The following is a 24,205-nucleotide window of genomic DNA, read 5'->3' on the forward strand; positions in this document are numbered from 1 at the left end:
CTCCTTTTTTTTTTATTCCCATTCTTATCTCATTCTAAAGTTTCTTCAAAATACTTTGAAAATTCGCAAAACTTTCTGGAACTTCGATTAATTCATAACTCGAATAGAAAGTTTATATCGATGAGTTAAAAGGTAATTAGAAGAAAAATCAATAAGGTTGAAGAAACGATCGGTCGTATCGAATTTTTAGAAAATTCTTTCTTCATTTTTTAGAACTACCCACACACACACACATATATATATATATATAATGTGAAAAGAGATAAAATATTGTAATATAATAAATAAAGATAAAATGGAAGTCATCGATAAGGTAGGAAATGAGTAGTATCGATTTTATCAAGAGTTCATTTTTCAACTCAACGCAAAAAATAACTTTCAGAAGTTATTTCCATGGGCGTTATTTATCTGTAAATAAAGTGTTTACACGTGGATGAAAAGTTAGGTAAGTAGAATGATCGAAAGCTCGAAACGTTGGTTACACTCAAAGTGATCGTAACGGCGGCAAACGGAAATCACACTCGTAAATTAATTGATGCGGTTCTCGATTCAGCGCACGGAAAAGTACGAAGAGAATTCCCGTACGGCTCCCTATCCCGACATCAATGACGACGGTACTACTCTTGGAATAACGGTACGTTGCTGAGAATTAGAAAGATCGAAGGCGAGAATTCAAATGACTTTGTAAAGGAGGCGGGGAAACTCGAACGAAGTCTTGAAACAGAGAGAGAAAAAGAAAGAGAGAAAGAGAGAGAATTCCCTTTAATTCTCTCTTCTCTCTCTCTCTCTTTCTTCTCTCTCTCTCTCTCTCTCTCTCTCTTTCTCTCTTTCTTTTTCTCTCTTAGTTGTCGCCTCGAATAAATTATACTATACACTCGAATAGCCAGCTTTCAACGACAAAATTTATTATATGTCGTTTGCTACAGGGATACAATAGGTATCCCGTTTGTAGGATACTTTCCTTACTACAAATATTACCTCGTTAAACTTCGAGAAAGAAGCTTGGATCTTTCTCGACTTGCTCCAGTGTATATTTCGAGAGTTAAAAAAAAAGAGAAAAAAAGAAATAAGAAAGAAAGAAAAAAAGAAAGAAAAAAAGAGTACAAGAAAAGAGAGAAAGGATTAGAAAATAAGGTACACAGTGTCGTCGTTGATTAATGGTTTGAAACGTGCTCGTAATTTCGAGCGTAAGAGTGCTTATTAAAAAGCAGAAGCGCTTAACTTGAGAGAAGAGAAACACCAAGGAAGTGGAGTGTGACTCGGTATAGCGTAAGTACGTGGTGAGGTGGTAGCCTTGGTGATGCTGATGGTAGTGGTACGGATAGTGGTGAAGCATGAATCGCATCCGGTCTCTCGTTCTTTATTTAATCCTCGCCTTCTTCCGCAGCACGTCTAGTATAGTACACTATGTGTCGAGTTATACGAACAGCCAAACACATAGAGCTTTTTTAAATAGACAAGACATATATTCGAGTTCCAAATTTAGATTGGTAATAATAAAAAAAAGGATGATGATGATGATAATAATAACAAAAAAAAAATGTCTTTGTCTAATTTTATATACTCTCAAATTAGGGTTAATCGTTTTTCATAAAAAAAAAAAGAGATATCTAAAAACATTCAATTTTGTTACACTCTCCTTTCTTTCTCTGAAAATATTTTTCCTCTGTTCTTGATCATTCCATCGAGCGCATTTTGCAATTTCATCGACCATGCGATTTGATGACTATACGTAGAGAAGATAAGATGTATCTATGTATGTATGGAGATACTTCCTTCGATAGAACAAGTATTCCTCGTGTTCGAATATATTGCATTATTATAATAAAATCTATATCATACCGAGAGAAGGAAAGTTTTGTCTTTCTTCGAAGACGAAAGATCTAGATCACGTATTTCCTCGGAAGCAATCTCATCCAGAAGCTAAAATGTCGTCATTGCTTCTCTCGAAAGATCGTTTGCTTCGTCAACTTTTATGTTTCTCTTGCGTGACAAATAATATATATATATATATATATATATATATATATATATATATATATATACATGCACACAAATACATATATGCATATATACCTAACATAAGTACATATGCATATACATAAGTTAAGTTAAGCAAAGTTTACGGTAATGTTGAACGATTCAACATTTAATTTAAAAAAACAAACTAAGCACGTTAAGTTTTATGAAAACTCGGCCAAGTATATCACGTCGAATATAAAATATGCAAGCTCTGCTTGTTGTCATTCTATCGTTCGAAGTCCTTCTCCTTTTTCTTCCTTTTCCTTTCTTCATTTCCTTCCTTCCTTCCTTCCTTCCTTCCTTCCTTCCGATGGTGCCACGTTCTCTCAATTTATAGAGATTAGTCCGCGTGGAGAGAGAAGTTGCGATTCGTGCGAGCTCGAACGACTGCAAAACTTTTCTCCCCAGTATTCCCGTTGTTATTCCGAAAAGACATCAAGAAGTCAACCGTGAGAGGAGAAAAAAGAAGATGGCTAAGAGTCAGAGAGGCGAAGGGCGTGAAGCTACGAAATGGAAACATTGGCAAACAATCGATAACATCATCCAGTAAGAACAACATTGCTCGGTTGATGTCAATGGAGCAAGAGAAAAAATGAATTTGCGAAGCTAACACTTTTGATGACTCGATTTTTAAGTGTTTTGGAAGAAAAATGAGAGACTATCTTCTTTCTCAGAAAATGAAAAAAGAAAAAGAGAGAGAGAGAGAGAGAGAGAGAGAGAGAGAGAGAGAAAGAAAGATCCAAAAATAATTTCAATCGTAACAAGTATTTACTTTCTTCCTATTTTTATCTTTCTTTATTTATAAATTTATTCACTCTGCCATCTAGTAACTACGATATCAATATTTTTCTTCTTCTTTTTCTATCATTATTGAAAAATGAAAAAAAAAAAAACAAGGTAATGGGAAATCGGATAAAACAAGGTGTACACGAAGGTAGGTAAATTAAAAGCGTCAGAGCCATGGCGAAAATATCAATTCCAACGAGTGAAATTAATCGGTACGCCCGGCCGATTTATTCGCTCAAATAATCCGCCACAAATTGAACGATATTCCTGTTGATGCGTCGATACGTCCACCGTACGGACGTATCGTGACACTAAAAGGACACGCTGCAATGAAGAGGCATTTAGAGTTTCTCGCGTTTGTATCTCTCATATAATTTCACTCTTTATTTTCTTTTAGTGTGCTTATAATATTTATGAACATAAATCCAGTGAGAGAGAAAACAAATCTAAAAAAAAAAAAAAGAAAGAAAGAAAGAAAGAAAGAAAGAAGGAAAGAAAGAAAGAAGGAAAGAAACGGAAGGAAGAAGAAAGATAAAAAAGAAAAAAAAAGAAAAGAATTTTCTTTGATCTATAGAGAAATGTTCCCACAAACTTTATGAAAACAATGTTTGCAATGATATTAACGTTTTCCTTTCTCGGGAAAAGTAAAACAAGAGCACGAGAGCATGTAAAACACGAGAGAACAAGGAAACCAAAAAAAAAGAAAAAAATAACAAAACAGGTGTGAGTTAATTAAAAGGGTGATATAACGTCGAACATTGAATGAAAATCGAAATATCAATGCTATTCTCTCTCGTTCTCTTCTATTTCTTTCGTTTCGTTACTAGTGCAAACGATCGTATAGCTTATAAATTTTGTTCAATTGTATTGCTTCAAAATGCGGCATACTTGAGAAGGGAAAAAGAAAAGTTGAATTCCAAATGAGTTAAAAAATATATCAGAACTTTCGTTATTTAAATTAATAATTATACTTTCCCTAATATTATGACTATAATACATATTGTGACTTAGATAATCAAGTAATTATTGTTCCATTGTCTTATTGAAAATTTCAAAAGTTTCTAAATTGTTTACATTAAATTTTGATTGAATCAGTAAATCTATAATTCATTTAAAATGACGGTTTAAAGCTAAGTATTTTCCAATTCACACAGAATGCGTTGAATTTTTATCGCGAACCGATATGTAGAGTGTTTTTCCTTTTTTGTTTTTTTTTTTTTTTTATTTCCATTTTGTCGAGTTACAAAGCTCGAAAGCTTAAACGAATTTTGCACTTTTAATTGCTCAAATTTTATGGTGGAAGGAATGAAAAAATGAAAGGAGATTTTGGGAAATCCCTTGACGATAAAAACAAAAAAAGGGAATTTCGTATAAACTATTAAGTTGTACTTCACGAGGATATATAGTATCGATATTTTGAAAAAAAAAATGATATTTTGATTTTTTCTCGAATATTTTCGGATAAATCAATAGTTTCATACGTATGAATATTGACATCGGTTGTTTTTGATTATCACTGATTAGAAGATGGTCATCTTTCTGTTTAATTACAGTATCAATGTCGACATCATTAAGAATAATTTAAATAAAAAGAACAAGAATATTATTAATAATAATAATATTAATAATAATAATAAAAAGAAATCTGGATTTTTTTCAAATCGAATAGCGACAAAAATTAATACACCTACGTAACACTGGCTGATTTTATGCGAATTTAAATCTGCCCAATGCATTTACCTGTAAAATATTCGGATAAACAACTTGATAAACGCTGACAATTCGGTTTTCATCTGTTCCCTGTAAAATATATTACGAGAAACGACTCGTAATAACGAGATCGATTAAACGAAGATTAATGTTTCTGGTAAGAAATGGTGGAAAATTAATTCCGCTTTTTGACATATCTAAACGCAGGTGGTACGGATTTAATGTTAATACCATCGGTGAAAGAAATGATCGATTGGTAGACTAAAATATGGCAAGTCTGGTCAAAATTCGTCGTGTGAACGTATCCTATTAATTATGGCGCCACTACTGTAGCATTTCGTCGCACCAATAGAACATAATGTAATTATAACAAAATGTTGACCAGAGCCACGTTGCAACAATTACCGGTAGCAACTAATTAACAAAGGTTTCGCATGAATCATTTGTACGACCAAGCCTGTACACTGTTTAAAGCGCGGCCATTTACTCGAGAATCACAATGCGTCTCAAATAGAAACTAATTGTCATAGCTAGATAACTCGCGGCGTTACCATTAACACGTTTCCTATCGACTATTGTACGGATTAAATCATCATGGATAGCTTCGTGACATTCTGCAAAGCCAATGGAGTCACGTTTAACGATTAATCGTCCCTCTACAAAATGTTTTGCATATGGTTATTACTAATCCTATATTTTATGCACTTTTATTATATTATGTAATATTTCAATCCTTTCGTGAGTTTTAACTTTAATATTCGTTCGATTAAATAAATTTTAAACACAGATTAATGACAAATTATGATAAAGAGAATATAATAATTGTATATATTCTCTTTAACAGAAAAATATTAAATATTTTATTTTTAAAAATTGATTGGGTTTTATTGAGATAATTTATAATATATACGGCTACATATATATCGTGAAAAGTGAATATTTTATATATGTAACGTAAAAAATGGATATTTCAACAAACGATCCAACTTCGTTCTCGCGGTTTGTTCGACACAATAAAATCGATAATCTTTATTCATCGATCATTCAGTTTTTGACAAGACAAGACTTTAAAGAGAATTTTTTGAAATTCGTGAATACCTATATTTTATCGCAAATCTAGAAGAGTCTGATGAATGACGTTGTTAAGTTCATTTTTTTATTTCGATTCTATTCATCTGTTCATATAAGAATGATAATAGAACTTGAAAAAACTGTAAAAACATTATAAGTATAACTGAACAAATAAAAAAGAAAATCATATAATTTCGTCTGCGTTCTTTTTCCGTTTTTTAAATGTACAATTTATTATATTTATTATTTTACAAATCCTTTTTTAAATTTATTATTTCATGCAAATTTAAATGTTTCTCGTTTGGTGATTTCACTCTATACCCCACGTACAAGGATTTATTCTCTTTCCATTGTAGATTATTGTCATCTTGAATCTTTTATTTAGATTTACGCGTCATAACCAAACTCGTGAATTTTAAAGAAAGAAAGTTAAAACGATAATAAGTATATTCGTTTCGAGGTAGAAAAATTGTTGAAATATATTTCAATTTGTTAAAAGATAATTTATAATTTAATAAAAATATTCCATGATATTTCTTCCACATTGAAACGAAACATCTTGATTGTTATAAGTTTCAAAATCGATTTCGAGAACAAGTAATTTAATAATGTTCAAATAACTTACATCGTATCTCTCCTGAATATGTGGTCCAGCTTGAGCCATGTAAAGCGTACTGGCAGTATCAAAAACTAATTCCAAAGGAATTCTGGTTACCTTCTGCCTAGCCATCTCATGGCAATTCAAATATAAGGTAACATCGGTGATAGACACTTTGATGACGATTTTGGACCATTTTTTCGTCAACTTTGGAACGGTGAATTTGGCAACTTCTTCCGAATGGGAATGCTCATCGGAGTTCGTGTAAACCAATGAAATATTCTGATTAGAGCCTGGACCATCCTTTAAAAAAAAACAGATGAAAGAAAATATTATCATATTTTTGTTCATATATTAAGAAAGAAAATTTCAATTATAAATATTATTCTATTTAAATTATTTAGATTCATTAAAATGTTATGGAAATAATTCAAAGACTAGATATTAAAAAAATGACAAAAAAAAAAAATAAAACGTCATTATTTAAATATAGTTATTTAGAATTACCGAAATTCGAATGCCCAATTGCACAACAGTTTCAAAGGGATTGAGAACTGCGAAGAGGTAGCTAGTCCTAAAGGAAATCGGTTTAAAAATAGCCAACAGAGTAAACTCGGCCGGCAACTTCTCAGGAAGATAGAGTCTATAGGGTTGTTTTACTTCAGATCCAGGTCGGAAACCAAAAGCCGGAAATCCGTCGAGGCCATCGTCAATATAAAAATTGAGGTCGTCCGTTGACGTTACCGTAGTTACGAGCAGATCATAAACTGTTTCTGAAATAAACAATTACATAATTTTATAGTTTCATAAATAAAAAGGAAAAAACATGAAAGATTGGAATCAATTTAATTAATAATCGTTAAGGTAAAGCAATAAAATACAGAAGAATGACATATTTCGATATTAATATTCAACGTTAATTATTTCGTTCTCTTTCACAGTCGTATTTAGTAAATAAAATATCTACAATAAATTAAAATCATTCATTTTCCATCAGAGATCATTAATACGTTCGATCTCTTTATATATTTTATTTTCGATAATGTTACGAGGAAAATTTCTTGAAAATAAATTTTACTTTTCAATTGGTCATTCATAATATCAAAAATATAATGGTAACATTTGCGTCGTAGTTATTTTATGTAAATTGTTTTAAGGTAGTTGAAGCACCGCAGAGTAATATATCATCATAACTATATCAGTCAATGTGGTAGACTGTTCGCGACTTATTCGTGTATTCATATATGTCTCTCTTCAATGAGGATTAATGTAGAATTCGAATTAAAGTAGAAACATGTCGAAGAGATTTCGTAAAACGCACACAGTTAACGCTGGAATATTATTTTAGAGAAATATTCATTTCATTTGAATACTCCGTAAGGAATTCTCTAACCCCAACATTTAATATTTCTTAAAATACAAAATATTAACGGCCTATGGGTATTTTGCGAAAATATCAAAATTAAAATTAATAAACAGTTTAATGGAATAGCAACATAATAATTGCCTTAAAATTCTATGTGAAATTTTTCTTAGTTAATTAGAATCGATGACACTGCTATTTATTATTTTTATTGTAAGTAAGAATTATTCGTGCTTCGTGGTTACTGAATATTTTGAGGCATCGAATATCTCAATTATTTTGACATCCGTTATATATACGTAAAATGACGTGTTATTTAACGCCAACAACGATCTATAATGATGAAATATAACGTTCCCTCGATGATTTGGTATTTAATAATTTAGCAGACACACAGAGCCATTTTATGTCATATATCATATGCACTTGTGTCATGCGATACACAGCTACATAAGCGAGAACACCGATAATCGATATTTATTACCTTGCAGTAAGCTCGAGCTACACGTTCAATTAGTAAGTAACTTTTAAAAAATTCGATATAGTAAAAACTAGTTCGTTTGTTGGAAAATATCGATTTTTTTTAATTCTTTGATTTCACTAATTTTTTTTATCTATCTATAGATAAATCTTAACCAAGATAAAAATTTGTCAAAAGATACTTGTTTTAATTTCTTTTTACATTTTTAAATCAATATTACTTTTAAAATGACAAAAATGTTCGACTTCAATCAAGATTTTTATTATGCATTATCATATATATTTATTATTTATATATATATATATATATATATATATATATATATATGGTTACAAATTATTTATAATTGATAATTATATATTCATATAAAATGGTAGAGAAATCAAAGATTTCAATGCTCGATGAGCTATTTGTCCAACCGGAGACTTGATCGCTAGCACAAACAGGGCTTGTGAATTCTTCCACTTACATATTTCCCTGATATATTCCTCCATGTCATATTGAAATTACCGCAAAGAAAGGCATTGTTTCTAACTCTATCATTGAGCTTATATTAAAAAAGAAAAAAAAATCAGATCAAAGTATATATAAATTTATGAGCTTAATTGTCATAAAAATAATAAGAAAAATCATTTAAACTTATGAATAGATATAATCAGAAAATAACTTTTTCTTCCATTTTTATTGATGATAATTTCTCTATAAGATCATTACTTCGTGTTTCATTGACAAAATTTTATCACAGTTTAAACTTCTGTTTATGGTAAAAAACGAGCGATCAGTCGAAAATTGTTTATTTTCCCTTTCCTCTGCTTTTATTTTTCATTTTCTCATATTTATTATATTTATCCTTTTCTGTTCATTTTTATCATCTATTCATCTTTTTACAAAGTTGGGATATAATGTGCATACTAGTCTGCTCTATCATCGTACTATTTGTTTTCTTTCGTCATGTATGTGTTGTCATACCTATATACTATGAATATTATTTGGCAGAAAACAAAATCAGAGACAGAGAGAGAGAGAGAGAGAGAGAGAGAGAGAGAGAGAGAGAGAAGGAGAGGGGAGGAGGAAACCAAAGCAAGAACACCTTTCGAATAATTATTCACTTCGAAATATCGTATTGCATGTTGAGCACGTCTCGTTTCTCTACATTTCAGAACAATATGTTACATCCAAAGTTTGATGTATGCGGAAAGTGATTTACACGGGCGAATACAACACGAATAAAGCCAGAGAACATCATATACATACGCCACAAGTACAAGAGCTTTCTCCAATGATCCGTTACGTATGTATCGTTATATATAATATAATACGTAAAATACGTGCAAAATAATGAATTCTTTTGGTAATTACATTTCCGATTAAATTATATTTTATTACGAATTATCTTTAAACGTGCCGTATGTTACCATAACATAGGTACAAAGCAGATTTAAAAACGTTAAGTTAAATAGGAAAAAAGAAAACAAAATGTATTTTCTGTTTCGGTTACGTTAAAATAAATGAAATAAAATTCGGTCCGTTGAACGCTAACGAAAATTTTCATACCGAGAATCCATTTCAACTTTACGCCCGGCAAAAAGTACACACTTTCACATTGATATTTCAAAATTTCACAAAATCACGGCGACAAACGACACAGTACATATACGCTCGATGCAATTCAACTATATGTATTATCTATATGTACGTCCGTTACGCAGGCGAAATAGGATAATAGGATACCGACGCCGACGGCAGGAAGCACTCTTCCGTTTCAGCAAGTTTCCAGAGCTTTCCCGTGGGACGAAGCTTTTCTTCGGTTCAGCGAGGCAGCGCTTTTGCACAATTTCCACGGGAGACTCGTTTCCACGACGACGAGTCGATCGTCGTACATTTTAATTCGATAGATCAATCGTATGCAACGAATAAGAACATTTTCTGCGACTTAACTGTTCTTTAAGATCAAAAAGAATCTCTCTTCGTTCATACATATTAGTTACTTCGAATAAAAATGATATTTTTTATTTTGAAAAATTGTATTGACGAGAAATATACATAGAAAAGAAAAAGTTAATATAGAAAATATACGTTAATGACCAATATTATTTATTTCTTATTTTTAATCTTTATATAAAAAATTATTATTAGATTTTAAGAAAATATAAGATAGAAGATTATTGAAATATGTTTTACTTATTCAAATTTAATCCTTTCGATGAGAGAACTTTTTATGGTATTGTCACTTCATAATATCGCAGGATCTACTTTTAATTTATCCGCTTTCGTCGACAGTTCTATAAAAAGAGCAAAAGGTTCGATTGACATTCCAAAAGTAAGTTAAAGAATATTTTTCTTTTTCTTATATTTAATATCGAAATCTCAAACTACGAAGGCTCTACGATGGAAAGTTCTTCCAATAAGGAACAAGCAAGAGGAAAGATAGAGAAAGAGGAAGAGATATAAAGGGGGGAAAAAAAAGGAAAAAAAAAAAGGAAAAAAAAAAATTTTCCCATCAGAAAGTTTGAAAGCATCGAGTAGACACGAAACTGGCACTGCCACATCAACGACTCCAACTTTTTCTCTTATTTACCCGAATCGTTTGTTATCATTCCGAGAAGTGCAACGTCTTTCGAGAATTCTGATTCTTGAGACTCATCGTCACTTTTGAAAGATTGCAAAAGTTTCTAAGAAAGATACAAATTTTTATTCCTAGTAAGTTTTCTTGTAAAATCGATAAATGAATGCGATTCATCAAACATGGAACCTAGTAAACTGAAATTTTATCAAGATTGAAAATCCATAGAAAATAATTTCCCACGAATTTACTGTCTATACTCTGTGCGAAATTGAAAAACACATACTTTCGTTTTCTTCCATTGTAAGAAAGTAGTAACGGACGAAGTGACTAATAAAAACTACTGACAACATCTGTCAGTCTATTTATTCACAGTTTTCTTACTTCGAATAACATCATAGTCAGACAGCAGCCTTTGTATGTCTAAAGCAACACTTGCATTTATCGTTTCTTATAACACATTATTAATTATCCTCCTTCGTGCTTAGACACGCTGCATGTTTTGAGATAATTATACTTGCGAAAGTACATGTATATCCTCATAAAATTAACTGATTAGTAAAACCTTCAATATTAATTATATTCTTTATCTTATAAATAGATACAGAGTACAATTAGAATTGTACAATTATAACTAAGCTCTATATTCTATCAATATGATGACAATTATAAGAGTAATAAATTTGGACTTTGAAAAATTTGAGATAAATTTAATAAGATAATACATAATTAATATTACATAATAATAAATTTAATAAGATAATAACATAATTAATGAGATAAATTGTGTCTCTTGATTGACATATTATAGAAAAAAAAACAAAAAAAAACAAAAAAAACAAAAAAAAAACAAAAAATAAAATACACTTTCGATCATTATAATGAAAAATTTTTTTTTGCTTTGATAACTGTGAGATAACTCCTTTCAATCTTTAGAAGTGCACACGTTTCCCGTGGGTTTTACTTCTTTTAGTAAATTTTCTTCGAACGGAGGAAGAAAAGATAAGTTGAATGGTAAAAGAAACAACGACGAACGAGAGCTACGGAAAAGTCGAAAGTACGCTTTGAAAAGTCGCGAACAAGCGAGCTACCGAACGGATGGTAAAAGCTGTAAACGAAATCAGATTAGGAGAGATTGCGGTCGGAGTTTTGCTTCGAAAAGGGCCGCGAGTAATCGTCGGGAAAACGTTCTTAGGTGGAAAGAAAAACAGATGCAACGGTTCAAGACGACATCCACGGGGAGCTAGGGAGAAATCGAGTTTGGAAGAAATTTTTCTGCGAACTACCGTTTACGATAGAAAGAAAGAGAGAGAGAGAAAGAGAGAGAGAGAGAGAGAGAGAGAAAGAGAGAGAGAGAGAGAGAGAGAGAGAGAGAGAGTGAGAATTCTGTCTCTTTTTCTTTTTCTTCTTTGAAAGCTGCCGCCCTGTGACATGGCGGAATTTTCTCTTTCAGTAGTAATGGAACGTTTTTACCAGACATTGCTCTGCTTCCTATTCTCACGTACAGATGGCGCCAGGAAGGTCGTCTCGTCCGTTCAGTTACCCACGTATCTACTTTACTATCTAATTCGGCCAATGAACAGGAACAGAACTCTTTCTACTTCGATTAGTCTTCTATACAATGTTTTATTATATTATATATATATATAATATAATATATATATAATATAATATATATAATATAATATAATAAATATATATATATAATATATATATGTATATATAAAATCTTACATTATAAAAATAATTTCATCGAATATCATTGATTCCATTAAACTGTCATTCCTCCGTTTTTAGATTTACGACGATTAAATAATTTTTACATCATAGTTATATCATATTAAACTGACGAATAAATTCTATATAAATCATTAACAATAAGAAAATCGAAGAAAATTTTAAATACTTTAAATTTATGACGTCGTATCTGATCGATTATTGTCTTCATTTATTTATATTAATGACATAAGTGAATAATTTTTCTACTTGTTTTAAAGATTGATTTATTTGCGAAAAACGATGAAAATTAGCTTACACGAGAAATGAGACAGCTCTTCGTAATGTAGAGTTTCTCACATGATCCGCATTACATTTTACTTTGTCTTATCTACCTTGTCGGACTCATCTTTCCTTATCACTCTTCTTATAATCCCCTCAACGTTATCCTGTTTCAACAAACTTGTATCCGCTTCCATAGCCTTTGTTGTGCTTGACAAGAGAGAGAGAGAGAGAGAGAGAGAGAGAGAGAGAGAGAGGAGAGAGAGAAAGAGAGAGAGAGAGAGAGAGAGAGAGAGAGAAAGAAAGAAAGAGACAAATTTGAGGAAAGGCTTCCGCAAGCCGAAGAAACTTCGTCCGGCTTCAAAGCCGGCGGACAGATGTTGCAGACTTTTATTTACACGGAAAGTTACGTTAATTGTTTCAGAGCTCAACTCGGTCTCTCTTTCTCTCTTTCTCTCTCTGCCCCCTCTCTCTCTCTCTCTCTCGTTCTCTCTCCTTCTCTCCCAGTCAAGTCTAGATCGAAATAGCTGTGATGCCGCGAAAACGTTAATTGGCAACGGAACTGTTGTACAATGAAACGACTCGTCTAAATCAAAGCGCATACGGGTTCCTCGTGAAATAAATATACTTGAGCTGTGTAAAATTTTAATAATTGCATTGATGCCTTTCGAAGCAATGAAAGATTAAATAAGAGATAGAAACTTATTATTATTCTCTTTAATTTATTACCACCTTCCATTAGAAGTGTAACATAGCATTTTATTTATGAGAGAAAAAAATTCCATATGGTCATAAATAATTGAGCATTAATAATAAAACAATTCATATTCGTTTTTTGAAAAAAGTACATAAAGCAATATAATACATTTAACATACCGACGTTGTTATTTCTATTTTACTCCATGAGGCAGCTCTTTGTAAAAATCAACCATCATTATATTGGAAATATTTTATAAAAAAAAATATAAAAAGAAATAAATCATCTTATTTTATTAATTATAGATTATTATAATTACTTAAATATTCAAACAAAAAATTAGTTTTTGAAATTCATTGAAAGACATTTTTACTAAGAACAAAAACGATAACTAAAATTGTATTGCGATGAACCATCAATCGTACACGTCGTCCAATGAGCTTTTTTATGCCACTGGTCATACATGCTAGAATCCGTGGTAATAAAAAAAAAAAATTTTTTAAAAGAATGTCAATATCTGTGCATTATTTAAAGCAATAGTTGACAAACCCGTGGCCTTCGGGCTTGCAAAAATGTTACACTTTATTAGATAAAGTAAAAAAGTCATAGCTTTGGTTAAAAACAATTGAAAAAATTGTATTAGAATCGCAATTTCAAAGATATCTCTCAATATCGAAAAGTTTGATTGATGAGAAACAGAATCAAATAAATTTATGTCAAAAATAACAAATACCATTCCATAAATTAAAATGTTTTTATTAATATATCAAATATTTAATATTATGTATGTTGCGAACAATATGGTTTTCAATTTTGGCCGAATAAAAGACAGAAGTTACTCATTACTCTAAAGAAGATATTTACACTGTAGATCTCTCGAAGGAAGAAAACAACGATCGAGCTAAAGATAAACGATGCATCGAGAATAAAAAAAAAACAGTGTAACATAAACATATTCCTTTGGTTCTTCGAAGAATACTTATCCGGTAAAAGGCAAGTTAAGATGAGAGTTTACTTTCGCGCATGGACGGACAAAGTTCGATAACGACGGAAAGGGAGAATAACGATGGTGATAGTAGATACTTGTGGTAGTGTTGCTATCGAGACAGTAGCTTCAATTTCGTCTCACGTTACAAGAGTTTCCATGTATTTCGCGGTTGGAATAGGGTGCCTTCCCCTCAAAGTATTTCACGCATGAACAGACCTTTATTTACTCGTACTCTCGACTGAGGAGGAGGAGGCAAGCGTCGGACTTACGAGACAGCAGGTACGTGAAAAAGAGAGAGAAAGAAAGAGAAGAGAAGGCTTCTCGAGTCCTAAAAGGGCGCGAGGAGCGTTGTGTAAATCCCCTGGAGGGCCTCCTGGGTAAAACTCCTCGTTGATTTAGGCCGGCTTTTGTCATTTTCTGTACTCGACAACGGCAGGAGAAAAAAGAAAGAAAAGAAAAGAAGAAAGAGAGAGAGAGAGAGAGAAAGAGAGAGAAGAATACAAAATTTCGAGTAAGGCTGACACTTAATTCGTCCTCACAGAGAAGAGTCCTAAAGGAAACGTGCGAGATATTAATTGAAAGTTCATAATTGGAGTGGATTCTCGTTAAATACGAAATCACTTCAAGATTGAAATGAATTCTTTTTTTTTTTTTTTTAATTAATTAAACATATAATCAAGACGAAAAAATGTGTCACTTATGTACGTACGTGGAAATGTAATCAAATCGTCTCTATTGTTAACATCTGAAATTTCAAGTACATCCTTTTCGTTCTTTCACACCTCGTAGCTACTAAAGGTCGAAAGTGTCCCATGGGCACAAAAGAGAGAGTATAAATCTAGCTTTACGTGGAATGCCTGTCATCGTCCCACTGCATTATGTGCGATACTGAATTATGCTACTACAACGGCCTTAAGGGAATACCTCGATCGATGTATAAAATGTATTATAAACAAGTATTCCTTGATCTCTTTTAATATCACGTTTAAAAGGATACAGTAAAAAATTAATCCTTTTATTTATTTTGTTTAATTTAATAATATTACGTTAACAGGTATTCCAAGGAAATCAAGCAGTCAATAAAATGAAAATTCCTTTCGCATGTATCTGAATGTAAGGCACGCTATGTATCTTTACACATTCTGTAAATTTGATATTGATAGTGTCTTCGGTACAATACATATATATCAAGAATATATAGGTATATATACCTATATATTCTAAAATAATGTTCTATCTTTGCCCGAAGCACCGTTACCTTAACATGGATATTCGAGACGATGAAACAACATTTTCCATTCATGATAAAGTTTCATAGTCATCTTAGATCTTTCGTATGTTAAGATAATAAGATAAGTTTATATAAAATAAGAACCAAAAGAAACAAAAAAAAACAAAATAGCAAATAGAAAAATAGCAAAATAGAAAAAAGGAAATAGCAAATTTTACTTGATTCGATTATTCATACAACTACATTGGTATTGCATCAATTTTTTTCTCCCCTTTTTTCCTTTACGATAAATTGTTTACAATTGTTGTTTACAACAAACATTAAGCAGAAATTATCAATGAAATAAGAGTTTATTTCTATGAAATAAATAACGTACCATTAAATATCTTAGGAGTAATACATAATTTCAATATTTCGGTAGTTAATATGGATTGTGAAAAGGAAATTTATTTGCGAGAGGAAAACCTCAAATGGAATGCGAGCAACACAGCCAATCAGGATGATATCAGCGACCGACATCACGGCTCCAACGGCAATCCTCGCAATTATTTTCCTGTGGCCCCATTGTTCGACTTGCTTCTTACGAAGGAACGATACAAAGCCTCTCGCCTCGATTCTCGCCGATGATAAATGGAAACGCCGAAAAGAATCATCGCAAGAGGATCTTACGCGTGCGCGCGCGCACACGTTCGAAGCCAAGAGAGAATTCTCTCTTGGTATATAGTAGTCGTTCTCGTTGCCACAGTAAAGCACGTTGAAAAGCTGTAGCCAACACGCCGGGAACTTTATTTCCGACCCTTGCCAGTGCTTTTTTCGAAAAGAGAGTTTCACAAAGAGAAAAAGAGATATAATATTTACGGCGTCTCTCCGCGTCGTTCCACATTTTTATTTTCCCTTGGCGAACTTGAAATTCTGTTTAACTTTAAATATTTAAAGTTGAAAATTAAATTATATTCAATTCGAAATTAAAATTAAAATTTATTAAAGTTATATTATAATGTATTAAATTTCATAAGTATTATATTATTATATACACACGTACATGTATATGCACATGCAAATACGTGCACACATATATACACATACATGTAATGTAAAATTTATCTTTTATATCTGTTAAATTTATTAAACGTTATATCGATCATTTTTATCTTTTGAATAATCTAATTTGTTATAAATTAAAATTATGAAGAGATTTGCAATAAAACTAAACGTTAAATATCTTGTATTTTTATTGTTTGAAATTAAAAGAAGCGTGATATTTAAATGAATTTTAAATCGAGAATATCTAAACACATATGAAATTTATATATTAATCAAATTTGACTATTCGTATTCAATGAAAAGCTCTTGTCCCGCAAATCTTTTTTTAATCTATTATCATATATCAATGACCTAACACAGTTTCCTTCAATTTTTTTCGAAACCTTATTTGGCCCTATTTCCAATCTGATCTAAACAAGAATGTTGATATTTTCCGACCTTCCTTTCTCTTTCTCTCACTCCCTCTCTCTTTCTCTTTCTCTATTGTTTTTTTTTCATTTCTTTTCCACCTATCCATTTTTCTTTCCGCCATTTTTTCTTTCTTAATTGGAAAACAGGGAACGGATTTAATCAAAAAACTTGGAAAGAAAAGACAGCTGCTTTCTTCGGTTCGTCCGACTTTTCTCAAAATGCTGCTTCCTTTCTCATCGATTCTCTATTCCTCAAAGAAGAAACGAAGAGAATTCTACAACGAAAAAGAATATTGAGTATTAGAAAGAGCTTTGTTAACGTTTTGTATGTTGAATTTTTTTGAATAGAAGAAAATGAGTGAAATCAATAAGAATTAAACTAAAAAATTGTACGTATTTAAAAAATTAATTACCCTTTCCCTTTCAATTTTTTTGACGTGGGAATTGAATTATCTCTTTCAATTTGATATCCCGTTAACGTGAAAATATATCTTTGAATAGTTGGAAGATATAGAAAAAATAAAAAATAAAAATAAAAATAAATAAAAATTATATTAGATAGAAATAATAATATCACGAAAAAAATTATAATATTAGAAAAAGTATCTTTCGTAGATCAAAAACATACGATCTATCGATTGGGAAAAAAGAATAGAGAAGAGTCAAAACATGCGATCGACCTTTATGAACCCTCGCTCTCGATTCGTAATATCTTCCTGAAACGCAGGCAAATTTCGGAGTAGACGGAGAAAAGAAAAGCTGCTCGTCTTGAAGTTCGCTCGTAAATCAGTCGTTTTCGAAGGGTGAGGGTGCACGTAGAGATGTAAAAGAAGAAGAAGAAGAACAGAATAAAGAGAAAGAAAAGGTTCGAAGTCAAAGGTGGGTGCCCTCGTATGTTTCCACGTTTTATAACGTATCCTTTGTCTTGCCTTCCGAGAAGAATTTTGTGTGACACGCGAGCCGAACGAACGTAATACCGACGTCTTTCAAGAGGAAGATCGAGCAACGAACAGAAAGAGAGAATGAGAGAGAGAGAGAGAGAGAGAGAAGAGAGAGAAAGAGAGTGAGAAAAGAAAGAAGGAGAGAGAAAGAAAAGATGCGGCCAATTTTGTCGCAGATCAAAGGAAGGACCCATCGTCAAAATTCCATAGTTTTTTTATTAATATAATGTGGACCACCCGAACTCTAAACTCGCTCGAAAAATAAATACAGCTATAAAAAATGGGCAAAACTTTTGTAGAAAGATAAAACAAAAATTAATACATTAAAGATATTAATATGAATTTTTCGTAATTCTTTTAATTCGTATCTAATAATATCTTCGTTTAACTTGTTACATATTTTTATTTAACAAAAAAATATTCATGTTCATATGAAAATTAAATTGTTAAATATATTAACAAATAATATCTTCTTTATCGTAATGAAGATGTTGCAAAGCGATTGCTATATCATTTCACTTGAAAGACCGAAAAAGAGAATCGAGAATTTCCTTTGAAAAGTCGAATGATTTATTCCGAGTTCGCTTTGAGAGACGCTTTGTTTGTCGATATAGTGCCGCCATCGTCGCATAGCAAGTAAAACAAGATCCTTAAGAGTCCTTTGCATCAGACTAACGGGAAGGAAAATTAGGTGCAAGCCTATTAGGCAACGCTTGGTTTCTCCTTAGTTTAGGAGAGCGACAGAAAACGTGCTCGTTCGCCAATTAACACCTTCCGTGAGAGGCTCGTTTACACCAGCATACTGCTGTCGTTCGCAAAGCTTCTCTACCATTTCGAGAAACTCATGTTATTAGATAGTCGATTCAAGGGAAGACACTTCCTTGATTTCCTTCAAGAGTCTATCGTCAATTTTCATAGTTTCTCTTGCATATGTAAGAAATCCATTACATTAATGTACGAAATTAAAACATTCAAAAATAAAAAGAAAAATATGTCGAAACGTTTAACTTCATACCATTCAAACTGACATAACAGATAAATAATAAAACATCATAGATATTTATTAAAATAATCAGCAAGGAGAAACTTTGAGAAATTTGAATAATATTTGACTTTAATCGTATCAATGAGAGAAACAATTAATACGTCGATATTCGATGCACCATTTCAAATAGCAGAGACATAATGTGAATGCTATGGAACATAAAGAGAAATCATTCGTAGAATCAGGACAGTAGATACAATGAGGAAGTATCGTTGTAGGAGAGGAAGGTAAGTAGATCTTTCTGTTTAATTAGGTATTAAATGTTTTATCAAGTGTAATATATATTAAAGTTAAGGATAAATATCTAATTATCAAATTTAAATAAAAAGATTTTATTTTCTTTGATATAATCCTATTTTGATTTAATTCGTAAGATATTTCTAGGAATTTAATGAAACATCAATCCGTAGAATCAAAGATCGTTTAATTTCTATCGAAATTCCAATAAGACTGATTAGAAGCATACTATAGATTATAAGGTTTGAATAAAAGTGAGAATTTTCAACAGAACAAAATTTAAACAGCTGGTATGGTGACACCTTTCCAATAGAAAAAAAATTCACGAATCGTATAGTCCACTTGGTTCTCTTGTAGAATTTGATTTTCCTTTTGGTAGTTGATCGCGCAAAGAGTAATGCGGAGAGTACCGATGATGCCATAGGCGATAGTGCCCTCTATCCTCGAAAAGAGCTCGAAACGAGCCCGAGAAGCATCGGATGACACACAAAAGGTGTAGCTAAGAGTTCATATTCTTTATTACAGATTCCCTGGGGCCAAGTCTGAGTGGTTAGTCTCGACGCGTTCTTCTTGGTATTGTCGTCCGAGGGCTAGCCCGAAGGTATTCTCGTGTGCTGTGTACTCCCCTCTCCTTTTTTTTCAATTCCTCTCATATCACGTGTCTAATTCTAATGATTTAATATGACGTTGATAGCGAGTAAGTATGAAAGATTTATTAAAAATGTTGATAACGAAATATTTTTTTAATGAAAAAAGAGAAACAAATTAAAATAATTTTAATAATAAATTTGATTAGATTAAATACATCTAATTTGTAATTAATATCATTATAAATTGATATCGAATTGAAAATAAATATTCCTTCTGAATATTATACAAATAAAATACAAAAGATATAAAATATTTCTAAATTTCAAATAAAAGTAATTTGTATTATATACAAAAGCTTAATACCGATATTTTTTATCAATTGTTATTAAAGATATCGATAAATAGAGAAATCGATATACTACTGAAAATCAAAAAAATATCAGCATTTATTTCGGTTTTTTAATTACGAACATGATTGATTAAGACTAATATATGTTTTGTTTTTTTCAATAATCTAAATCAATAAAAATATATTTAACAACAATCAATTTATAAATTTACACTTTTATTAATCTTGAACATCAATATATCGCGAATCAATTAATCCTGAATATCAATAGAGATATTATCAGATAAATTATATGATGTCATATCAGTATTATCGTATTTTGTTTCGATAAATGTTCGACTCTTTAATATTAAAAATTATTTTACATACGGAAAAAAAAAGAAATATATTTATTCGACTTATTTTTCTTCAAAGAATCACTTCGTTTTACGCCTAATAATCGTAGCTTTATCGATCAAACGGTGAAGTCGACCCCGAAAAGCTCATATTTTTCAATTTAACGAAATTCCTTACGCTCGATCAAATTTAATGAGCCCTCCCTTCGCTTTCTTAGAAACGAACGTTTTCTCATCCCTGTATGGGGTCGAAGATGGACATTGGTTTTATGAGTCCTCGAAGAACGAACCAGTCGTAAACGTAAATTTATTGAGCTGCGATTTTAAGGACCTCGTGCGAGTTCACTGTCTCCACAAAGAGAAGATGGATAGACAAGTTGCAACGAACATGATAATTCCAAGGTGAAAATTTATAAGCTTTCCATTGACCGTATAGATATTTGAGCTCGTAATATTGTCATGTATTATTAAAAAAATAAAGATAACGAAGTTCTTGAAAATTTTTCATTAAAGATTTCACATCGCTTAAACAATGATCCTTTCAACATTTTAATTATATATAGAATATGACGTTAAACGTATTTGTGTTAATATTTTTACAATATTTGTGCAAAATTTGAAAAATACTTTACCATTATAATTGAAAAATTTTTAATATTTATTTATGAAAAAAAAGTTACTCTTTTTATTTTTTCTAATTTTAAAAACTAACAGGTAAATATACGATCTATCGAAATATATATATATATATATATATATATATATATATATATATATATGTATGAATGGAATACGTAGAAATGTTACAAAATATATACCTACTACTAATGGTAAGACGCGAAAGAAACTCAATTATCGTTAGACACAACGATCTTCGAATCTCATGAACCAATTTATGGTATCTTAGTGGAGTCGCTAAGACCGAAGTAAATGATAGAGCAAAGTAGAAGCACCTCATAGTCCTCCGCGAACGTTCTCTGTGTAATTTTAAAGGCTTAATACAGAATCGATGTCATCAACTACGTCCCATTCTCCGTTTTTCTCTCTTCCGCTCTTTCTACCATCTGATTTTCCTTTTTCCTCTTAGTTTTTCCATTTCGATTCTAATATCGACATTTAAAATTCGTAACCATTATTTCGACACTGTTATAATTGAACACTGACTGGTTAGAAATTATCGATAATCAATAAGTTAACGATTTATTAGTATCATTCACTTAGAAGCCTTAGAAAAAGGTTGAAATTTGGAATTCTTTTTCGCAGAAACGATTAACGGTAGAGAAACAAATTAATCTGCGTTTTTTTTTTTTTTATTCAAAAGTACATGTATTGAAAGGTTTAAAAAAAATCTTTCAAATATATCGAAAAACAAAAAAAGTATGACCGTCAGCAGACGATGAATTTTTTTTAGAAATATTCGACGACGGACACTAAGCAGCTGAAATGGTCTATTTGAAATGAAAATACGAAACGGTTTATTCAAGTTAACATCGAAGATGAATTTTTGATGATTTTCCAATTTTTGATTTTCTCTTAGAAAATGACAACTAATTTAAATGCAAACATGGAAAAGAGAAATCGTCACTTTACGTAACTATTGAAAAAAAAGATCAATTAAAAAAGAAAAAAAATAAGTAAGATAGTAAACGATCTTTAAATTTTTCTATCAGTTTATCTGATATTTTTGATTTTTCAGATATCATGTCCATCGACTTCGAAAACAGCGTTTATAATTTTAAGTATGATATTACTATTGTTAAATGAAGAATTTTTATCTTTAGTCATGAATTCCAGTATTGTATAGAATACCCTTAGCAGGAATTACATGGAATTTCATAGGAAGAGGATTGTTGTGTCTGTAAAAAAAATTCTCACTTCGCATCTTGCGTATCGAATTTCAACTGAATCGATGCACTTCTGATCTTAGTTCTTGCAATTCTCAAAGTAATTTCATTCGATATCGATATTCGATGAGTGCATCAACAACAAATATAAAGTGTCATTTTCGTTGAAAGTAATTTGCAGCAATTTTTGCAGCAATTTTTGACGATCGACACACTATTGTTTTGGATTTTTGAAGTCACTCAGGTATAGGTATCACGTATTTTTATGAACATTAATCAAAGTTATAAAGAGCCTTTCTTGGCTACATTGACAAAGGGCAAATGGAAACCAAAATACGGTTATACCGAGTTTTCCGTGCGCGCAATACCAAGTAGCGAAACTCGAACTCTCGAAGTTCGTACGTATTTTACACAGAATTCTATAACTTCATCGATTTTATCAAATGTCGATATGAAAATTCAAGGATATGAAATTTTTAGAAAATATGAAAAAAGAAAGAAAAAAAAAATTTCTAGGTGGATATGGCCCTTTTAATAACCTTTTAATAAATTTAATAAAATGTATTAAATGTCACTAATTGGATAACAATTATCGTTGACAATAATATAACAATGCATTCTTATTTTTTCGATTTTTTCCTTTGAGAAATATTACAAAAGATGTGTATACGCACACATACACATATATATATAGGATAGTAAAAAATATCTAATTTATATGAGTTCTAAAATCAGCCCTTTTGATGTAAATTAAATTTTATTATTTATGAGCGCTCAATATTGTCAGTTCATTTATTACAAACATATTGAATTTTAATAACATATTGAAATTCAATTATTACAGCATATTGAATGTACACATATTCCATTATTACATTTGTGATAAGTTTTGCTTATTTTCATAATAAACTTATCTTGTCAACCTTGAACTAGTATATTTCTACGAAAATTCCTCTGTGCACATTCAATATGTTGCCAAGAGACTCATGATATTGAACGCTCATAAATAATAAAAGTTAATTTACATCGATAGAGTTAATTTTAGAACTTATATTAATTAGACATTTTCTATTTGTATCTAAAAATACTATGAGCCTTTAAAATATCTAACCCAAAATATTCGATATATATATATATATATACAAAATATGAATTTATATAAAGTAAAAATGATTAATTATAGTCATTTAAATGTTAAATTAAGACGAATATTACTTGAAATAAATTAATGCACAAAGGTGTCATTAAATTTTTCGTTAATTTATCACTTAACTTTCGAAATTAGTTAAGTCGGGATTCCGATATCGAGTTGCGGTCTCTGAGCAGCGGTTTGCAAATTATGCGAAGCGCGCAGAGGAAATCTGGCTTGACCGGCGGCCTGGCAGCATGACGGCTTCGATCACCAGAATGCCGAGTCAAGGGAAAACTATTTTAATTTTGATAAATTTCTTGATGGACGCGGCTCAGACGTACCTAAAGCCAGTTCGGACGTATTACGCTTGTAGTTTGTACGTTGTCCTCTCTCTCTCTCTCTCTCTCTCTCTTTTTGACGAGCAATGATTTGTAACAACAAAAAGCGTTTTCACGCGATCGGAAGCAATTAACTCCGCAAAAGGCTCCGGAAAATTGTGTTATTCGAAAGTGAAAGGCTTAAAGGTACTTGTAAAGGGGTCGACATGGAATAACCCATCGAGCTTTGAACTCTCTCGCTTGTCGAGCGATCGTTTCTGCTCGACAAAAGTCTTCATAACGAAGGTGTGTGTGTGTGTGCATGTGTGTGTATGTGTAAGAGAGAAAGCGAGAGAGAGAGAGAGAGAGAGAGAAAGAGAGAGAGAGAGAAATAGAGAGATTGTCAATTTTAGCTTTTGAAGTTAATTTCGAACTTTCCTATTAGCAGATTT

At 31.3% G+C, this 24,205-nt stretch overlaps 1 protein-coding gene across 5 annotated transcripts in view; it reads right to left on the bottom strand.

Moving 5' to 3' along the window:
- Mp (collagen XV/XVIII-type protein multiplexin) overlaps nucleotides 1-24,205 on the bottom strand; it is a 205,225-nt gene that overhangs the window by 131,077 nt on the left and 49,943 nt on the right. For all 5 annotated transcript variants that reach the window (XM_085660425.1, XM_085660420.1, XM_085660434.1 and 2 more), the window contains 2 exons: nucleotides 6,695-6,960; nucleotides 6,215-6,490 (listed from right to left, as the gene is read on the bottom strand). In XM_085660425.1, the coding sequence (XP_085516551.1) occupies nucleotides 6,215-6,490; nucleotides 6,695-6,960 (542 nt within the window). The remainder of the gene's footprint in view (nucleotides 1-6,214; nucleotides 6,491-6,694; nucleotides 6,961-24,205) is intronic.

This window comes from Vespa mandarinia, chromosome 1, assembly GCF_050613455.1.
Source record: "Vespa mandarinia isolate Hongniang chromosome 1, ASM5061345v1, whole genome shotgun sequence".
Lineage (NCBI taxonomy): Eukaryota > Metazoa > Arthropoda > Insecta > Hymenoptera > Vespidae > Vespa > Vespa mandarinia.